Source organism: Phaseolus vulgaris, chromosome 8 (genome assembly GCF_051622355.1).
Source record: "Phaseolus vulgaris cultivar YP4 chromosome 8, ASM5162235v1, whole genome shotgun sequence".
NCBI lineage: Eukaryota > Viridiplantae > Streptophyta > Magnoliopsida > Fabales > Fabaceae > Phaseolus > Phaseolus vulgaris.
Window position 1 is genome coordinate 24,391,477 of NC_143505.1, and position 8,335 is coordinate 24,399,811.

Consider the following 8,335-nt stretch of genomic DNA (forward strand, 5'->3'; position numbering starts at 1 on the left):
GATTTGTTCCTGCTCTTGTTTGTACTGCTCATTGGCTTTCTAGAGAGCCCTCATGGTTTCCATGAGTTGTTGTAAGGTGGGAGCATCACTTCCTTCATATCCCGGTTGATGGAAGAGGCCCAAGCACCACCTCAAGTGAAAGCCCACCAACATGTCAAATTGGGCCAATCACTAGAGCCATGGCTAGGAAACTTCAAGAAGATTGGAATACTGCCACTGATGGCAGAGAAACCTATCTCTACATGCTCAACACGCCATAGACTCTAGTGTAGAGTAGCATTTAAATTCTTGTCAAAATTAGCATAGAATATTTCTTTTATAATTTTGATAAAATGAAGATTGGTACCTAAAATACCAACCTATGTTTAATTAGAGTTTCCTAAACTTCTAATTAAACTTAGGCCGGTCCAAGCTAGCCCAATTGGAGCGCAAGTTCTAGAATCAATGGCACATTCTAGATCCTTGAACATGCCTCCCGTGTGTTTCAATTCTAGGCGCCAAATTCAAATAGAATAGTTTGAATTTCCCTCTCTTTTATCTTGATGTAAACCGGCCTCCATTGCTATTGAAGGAGTGCCTTGGCTCATGATTTTAGAAGATTAATATACTTAGTGAATTGCTGCCAAATTGTGCCAATTTCACTTCTTGTCTAGAAACCTCTCAACGTTAGACTATTATTGATCTTCAATTCTCACCTTACCAAAGAGAGATGGCCTCACCACTCTCATTTCCTACCTAGCATGCACCTCCAAGGCCACCACACCTCAGATGATCCTCTATCACTTGTGTTCGTTTTATTTTAATTCTTCTTTGTTTACATTTTATACTTTACAATTACCTTGTACAAGTTCTTTTCGGTTCTATTATATTTTAATTCAATAAGCCTTTGTTTAAATCTAGTGGTGGAAACAACAAAATGGGGTAGGTTTGTGAAGTAAACAAATATGAGATTTTAGGGATATAATTCTTTGTGAAAAAAATTAATTATGAAATTAACCAATTTGAAAATAGTTTTTAAACATTGGTTTAATGTAAGTAGTATATGTTAATAACTTGAATTAATTTATCTTCATAGGAAAAAGGTAATTAATGCCATGTCTTTGTTTAGCTTTTTATTGATAGAAATTTACACATATCTTTCACAAAAGAAAATCTTATTTTTTGTTTACCATTTGAGTTTCTTACTTTTTCTAATCAAAGAGTTTCTATGTTTTTATTGATACAAATCTACAAGTATCTTTCACCGAAAAAAAAAATCTTTAACAAATCGAATAAGAGAATACCTCGCTTTCTTTTTCAATCTATTCACGTGGACTCGTTTATGTACAATTTCTTTTTGTTACTTTGTCAATAAGTGAAACTAGGAATTATAGTGGAGAAAAACGTGGCTGCATAATTTTGACCCTTTAGCCCAAAAATTAAAACTGCACCACAACAGTAGCCGATAAGCACATGCATCGCATAGTACGTTAATCATGTTTGTGTTGAAGTAAATATTCAAGATTCAACCCCTTTACTACTTCATCCACCATAAATTACTGTGTCAGCTTTAGATCTCAAGAACAGTTACAATGAATACAAATACTCCATAATTAGGTGAGTTTATTAGACAGATAAATGAATATTCCTGATCTTGTCCCCGTGCCTTCAAATTATAATAACCAACGTGGGAAGCCTTCATGATTAAATTGACAAAAAAATGGGTTCAACCTCCTTAACAGAAGTTCCACCAAAATTATGACAATAGTCCACATTCCATTGGCCCTGGCTTTATCATAACTGGAGAAAAATAGTTAACAAATTTGAAGATGCAAAAATCTTTCATCTGATGCCATATCAGTTTCGGACATGATTGAGTCAAGTTGAAGAGACAGACCAGCAAGCTAATTATATAATAAAATTCTGATTTTAAGGAAGCATTGACACTTTATGTTTTAACCAACTTATTTTATAATTATGATTCGCTCACATCACTTTCTTTCTTTTATATAAACTCATCATTTTATATCTTTCTCTTGTTTTCTTACATTACATTTTTCATTTTTTTCCCTTTTTTCTTTGTATCTCTCTCTCTCTCCTACGCCAACTTTACATAACCAAGACAAAAATGGTACATGTAAATTATGTCTAAATAGAGAATAGTGGTAAATCAGAAGGAGATGGAGAATTCATGTGAATATCATGCTACAGAAACCAAGACATATCAAACGAACCCAAGTAGAAACTGCTCTCCACAGTAGGACAAACGTGAAACAGGAGATAGGAGAAGACTATGTATATAGACACTGGAACAAAAATGTACTCCCAATCATATAATATATATCACACTACCTAAAGGCATGTTATTCAACTTCAACATGCTGGTTTATATTCCTTTTTCTTTTTTTTTCCTCCTTTCGCTTTCTTTTTCTTTTCTTTAAATTTGTTTCTTCTTTTTCTTTCCTCTTTATATAAATCCAAGTCCTTTTGGGGGAATCATAATAGACAAACACCTCTATTTTTATGTGCCCTTCACTCATTCTCTGTTCCTCTCTAATCAAACCCCACCCTCTCGCTTTCTTCCTTGGGAAACATATCAACATGGAAAGTGATGCTGGGGAAAACTTGTTTGGCACATTCTTCTCCTCCTCCACATCCATGACCATCTCCATAACAACCCACACCATCTCGTCATCATCGTCATCATCAGCAGCAGCATCACCAACATCTTCTACCTCAAGCTCAAACTCATGCACCAAGCAAGACTCCCAAACAAGTCCTCCAGATGATTCAACACGACCTCAAAATAAAAACACCCCAAATAGCAAGGAACGGAAGAAAAGACAAAGAAATGGCAGTGATAACAAGCACCCCAGTTACAGGGGTGTGAGAATGAGAGCATGGGGCAAATGGGTGTCTGAGATACGTGAGCCTAGAAAGAAGTCAAGAATATGGCTTGGAACATACCCTACAGCAGAAATGGCAGCCAGAGCACACGATGTGGCAACTTTAGCCATCAAGGGTCACTCAGCTTACCTCAATTTCCCCAATTTGGCTCAAGATCTTCCAAGGCCCATCACCACATCTCCCAAGGACATTCAAGCTGCAGCTGCAAAAGCAGCAAGCACTTTCTTTGATGATGATAAGCATTGTGAAGCTGAAAAAGATGAAGAAAACCATGCAGAACAAGCTTCATCTTCAACTCTACGCATGGACAGTACTGAGGCTGAGCAAGTTCAAGCAAAACAAGCTTCATCTTTTACTCTATCCATGGACAATACTCAAGGGTCTTCAACTTCTCACTCTACTGCAGATGATGACACACTGTTTGACCTTCCAGATCTTTTCCCTGATGGAAACAATGGACTTTTCTCCAATTCTTCTTCTTGGCGCTTATGTGCTGTTGATAGTGGATTCAGGCATGAAGAGCAACTTTTGTGGGAGAATTATTAGCAGTACAGATTGTTCCATTTTTAAAAATAATAATAATATTAAGTGAAAAAGACTACAAAATTGAGGTTTAATCTTCCTGTTTACTGCAATAGTGCAATCTGATGCTAGAATACCACTTAGGGAAAAAGTTTACCCTTTTAGTCTGTAAATTGATGTTGTCTATTGCTATTTTTGTTTTGTCATGGATTAAAATATAAAGGGAAAAATTTGACAAAATGTGACCAATGTCTGCCACTGTATAAACAATAAAAGAAGCTTCTTTTTTTGTGCATACATCACATTGAAATTTCATTTCAGTATCTTTCTCTCCTTTTCACTATGAAAATGAATGGTAGTTGGGAGATATTGGACTCCTTAATTTCTTCACCATGTATGGCTTATCTGGTAATTTGAAGAATAGATCTTGCATGAAAAGAACATTATTCTGTCTTTGATTTTGTTCTCAGCATTTTGAAGTAGTTTTCATGATGCTGTTGACTGTAAAGCAAGGCAACCTGAACTCTTTCTTGCTTTTCTTTATCTTTCAGTTGGAAAGATATCCACAAGACTAAATGCATCATATAGTAATCATTTCTTCGCCATTTGGTTTATTAAATAAGCTATGATTGGAACAAGTTGTGCTCATATAAAAATCATAAACTCCTCCATGGAATAATTCTTCTTCCATCATCACTGTTAAGTGTAAAAGAAGTTATCAAGATTCCTGTTTGTATATACACACACTTGTAGGCAACAAGCATCTCACTTGGATGCTTGTATAGATGCTTTAATTATTTTTTGGTAATTATTTACATTTAGTTCTAATGAGTTTTAAGTGTGTGCGTGTGTAATATAACATATAAATTTGATGTAATATAACACATAAATTTAACTTATTATATATAAAGGTGATTTCATTAATTAACAGTTGTTCTTTATTAATATGAGATATCACAAAGTAAAATTATTACATGAAGACTATAAGAAATTAGGTCTCATACCCCGCCCTCTACAAAATAATATAATGTAAAAATACTAATAAAATTAAAGTTTTGAAAATTACAAAATCATATCATATTAAAAATTAATAATAAATATTAGATTACATTTAAATAATCAAAACTAAAAGGTAAATATGCATAAATATTTAAAAAATTATATAATCTGAAACGTTTAATATTGATTATCTGTATATGATTATACATCTCGAATTTATAATTTTCACACTCTAAATTTGATTGTTTTGTTTGTTTCATATACATTACCAAATACGTAAATTGACACAGACTTCTCCATGTTATATGTATTAGTCTCGACTTCGATTGAGTCTTCAATATACCTTGAGTTAAGAATTCGTAAAACAAATTTTATTGCTCATAATATTTCACATATATACTTTATATTTTACCTATTATTTATAGATTAAAGTAGAAATCAACGATTCCGATCTGAATTATTAAAATTCACCAACAAAAATTGCTAAATGACAACATCTCCTTTTGCAGAAAAAGAGAAAAAAAAGATGAATGTATCATCTTTGAGAATGATTTATTTTATAATTGGCCAATTATCTTTTTAACGTCACATTTGGCTCTGTATTCGAGTTACAATGATTAATGCCAGCTTTTCTCCACATAAGTTGTCGCAAATACAAACGTGTTAGCTAATTAACACACCTCACCACTGCTACTTCACCAGCATCCCTCCATGCTAACTGATCCTGCCTGTTGACCGGAGCGCTAGAGAATGCCTCGTCAAAGGATCGACGTGCGCACCGCTTATCACCTCCGTTCCTCCTCGTGATCTATCTCAAGAACCTGCAAAGAAACGATACGGCGCCGCTGCGGCCGATCACACTCCGACGCTCAAGTCAGTGACGGTATCACCAAAAACTAAGAACGAGAACCGTGCAAATCCTCTCTCACTCGCAAGCGTAAAGTGTATGAACTGAACGTGCGTACCTCAGAAAGTTTGTTAAGAGTTCTTATATACCTGGTGACTTTCTCTCTCCTGGCAGTTGCAGACTTGGACACGTGGCCTGCATCCAACCATACACGTGCCATCATCTGGAGGTTCCCTGACTTGGCGCTGCTTCTACTCTCATATTGGCTAAGTTACGTATGCATGGTACTGCCTAGTGCATAGCAAACTTAGGAGTGCGATCTCTACTGAAACTGGCGAGTTAGGGCCTTCATACACCTTCCCTGTGGTCTCGCCGGCCGCCTTCATAATCTGCTTCTCCTTCATCCTCGGCGATGTGCTTGTTCTGGCGATCTCCGACTGCTTGGTCGCCTGAGTCCACATCTGGCGACTTCATCTTCAACCTGGCGATCGCCCATTCTGGCAATCTGGAAATCGGAACACGCCAACTTACCAACTGGCGACTACACGTGCCTCCCGACTTCCTTCCCAACTGCCAACCTGGCGCCTTGTTAACACGCCTACACTGTAGCAGGATGCCACGTCATCACACCCGACCACCAGGGCGGTACACAAGCCCCCCAGTCTTAAGCGAGGACTTGTCTAGCGAAAAGACTGAAAGAGCCTTCGTTAACACCGGTCTACGTGGCACCGACGCAGAATTCCAAGCGATAGTACTTTCTGCTGCTCTGACGCTCCACCAACCCCTTCCTTCATCGTTCGACACGTGGCTTCCATCAACGGCTCTCTTCATCTGCCGTTAGCGCTTCCTAACTTATTTCGAAAACCCTTAAACCCATTACGCTCCACTGTTCCATCACTTTCCTTCGTGCTTGCAAAACGCTCTAACTTCCCTCTGCGAAAGCTCTCGACGTTCCTCGACGCTCTAGATCACTATCTCCCTTCACCGCGTTCCTGATCATCGAAAGGTAACTACTTTCCTTCATCTGCTGGGTTTCCTTGCATTTTCACCGATTTGCATCATCCTGTAACTGCCTGGTGCATACGCTGTGGGTTGTTTTTCCATTTCTCCTTCTGCGTAACTTAGGGCTTTGTTGATCGTCGCGACGAACATACACTCGTTCGTTTTTTCACCTTCCTTCTGTGATCGAGTCAGCCTCTGTAATTCCCTGATCGTTTTTTCTTTCTTCTTCCTTTGCAGTTGCTATCATGACTCGCACAAAGATCACCCCGAACCCCCCTCCTTCAGCACGAAACCCTTCTTCACAAGCACATGACCCGACACGAGTTCGTGGTGCTTCCTCTTCGCAGGCTGAGAGGCCTGCATCTTCCCAAACTGTCCCGGCTCAGGCGACTCCATCTAACGTTGGAGGAGCCCCCGCCCCTCTGCCAGACTTCAAAACGCTATATCCCTGGGCTAACCCAACCCTTCTAAAGGAGACTTCGTCGGTGAACACTGCGGGAGCAGTTTTGCGGTTGACAAAGGGGGACGAGGCCTATCAATCGTTTCACAAGGAGCACGACGAGAGGATGATGGTGCTGCCTTGCCCCGCCGCTCTACCAGTGTGCGCTGATGACAAAGTAAGCGCCGACGGGCCCTTTTACTTCGTCTACACAACCTTCTTCAAGAAGGTCAAACTTAGGTTCCCTCTCACCCGATTCGAGAGGGAACTCTTGACCGAGCTCAACATTGCCGCCGCCCAGCTTCATCCCAACAGTTGGGCGTTTGTTCGAGCCTTTCAAATAACGTGCGACCACCTGGGGCTGCCCGCGTCGGTGGACGTATTTTTGTTTCTTTTTTAGGCCAAGCACCCAGGCGACCGCCTGTGGGTTAGCTTAAATGCAATTGCTGGGAGATCCATTTTTACCATCTTCCAGCAATCGTATAAGGACTGGAAGGGGAAGTTCATTCAAGTACGCGCAAACGATAAAGACACTTCCCTGCTTGATGGCTTCCCCTTGTATTGGGTGGACAAGGGGAAGAAGGAGTCCAAGAGCTGCTTCAGGAGGCCCAGAAGTCCTGATAGCATGGGAGCTTTGGACCGAGACCTCTGTCTATTCTGGAAGAGGGTGGCAGATGCCAACATAACATTCCTGACCCCCACCCTGATCTCCTTCGAGTTCTTTGAGGACCAGTTGGAATTCCAAATAGGTTAGGACGCTACACTCTTGTTTCGACATTGCTTCTGATACTGCTTCTGGGCGTTTTGTGCGATACGCACAAGACTTCGGTTTTACCTTTTCTGCATATACCTGCTTTGCCGTTTCATTACCTCATGCACTTATCTTTTTCTTCTCTGAGCTAACTCATGCACTTTCGTTTCATGCAGACACCATGTTGGGTAAGAACATGCTCGCCGACTTAAAGGCGCTCGCCCGAAACCACGGGTTGGCGACCGGTTCCCAGACGGTTCCCAACTCGGCGGTCGAGAAGGCTATCGTTCATGGGCGATCACCGCCCAAGGAACCCACCCAGCGCAAGAAACTGGTCCTTAAGAGGCCAAAACGGAAAGCCCCCCAAATCGTCCAAGAGGAGGAAGAAGAGGACGACGAGGTCACAAAGGATGGCCTTGTCACGAAAAGGAAGAGGGTGGCACCATCTTCTCCACCTGCTCCACCCCCTCTTCCAACCTCATCACCACCATCAACGCCCGCTCCTCCTCCCTCATCGCCAACACCGCAAGCCCCTTCATCACCAGTCCAAGCAACTCCACTGGCCACTGCGCCGCCAGCAGCTGAGGCTCAAGAGCCAAATTTTCTGGAGGACCCCCCAAGTGCCTCTACGCCTCATATCTCAGCTGGAGGGGGCCCCCCTTCAAACGCTTCAGCTGCGGAGAACGTTCCAATCGGGGATGAGGTTGCTCACACCTCTCCAATCCTAATTACCGAATCCCCGATTGCGTCGCCACGCCAGGAAGCAACAATTGAAAATCCTGCTAAGGAAGGTGGCGGCGAGAACCCTCAACAAGCCCCCCTGGCGCCTCTCCAAGCATCAAACCTTTCCCTTGAAGTCACAAGGATGTGAGAACCTCTGACTGCCAAA

At 41.1% G+C, this 8,335-nt stretch overlaps 1 protein-coding gene across 1 annotated transcript; it reads left to right on the top strand.

The window, feature by feature from the left end:
• Nucleotides 1-2,441: 2,441 nt before the first annotated feature.
• LOC137826976 (ethylene-responsive transcription factor ERF035) lies at nt 2,442-3,648 on the top strand. Its single transcript, XM_068633146.2, has one exon. The coding sequence runs from the start codon at nt 2,503-2,505 to the stop codon at nt 3,430-3,432; it is 930 nt and encodes a 309-aa protein (XP_068489247.1). The 5' UTR covers nt 2,442-2,502; the 3' UTR covers nt 3,433-3,648.
• The last annotated feature ends 4,687 nt before the right edge of the window (nt 3,649-8,335 follow it).

What these genes read in the sequence shown, in the direction of transcription:
- LOC137826976 (XM_068633146.2), top strand. Translation starts at nt 2,503, where the DNA reads ATGTGCCCTTCACTCATTCTCTGTTCCTCTCTAATCAAACCCCACCCT.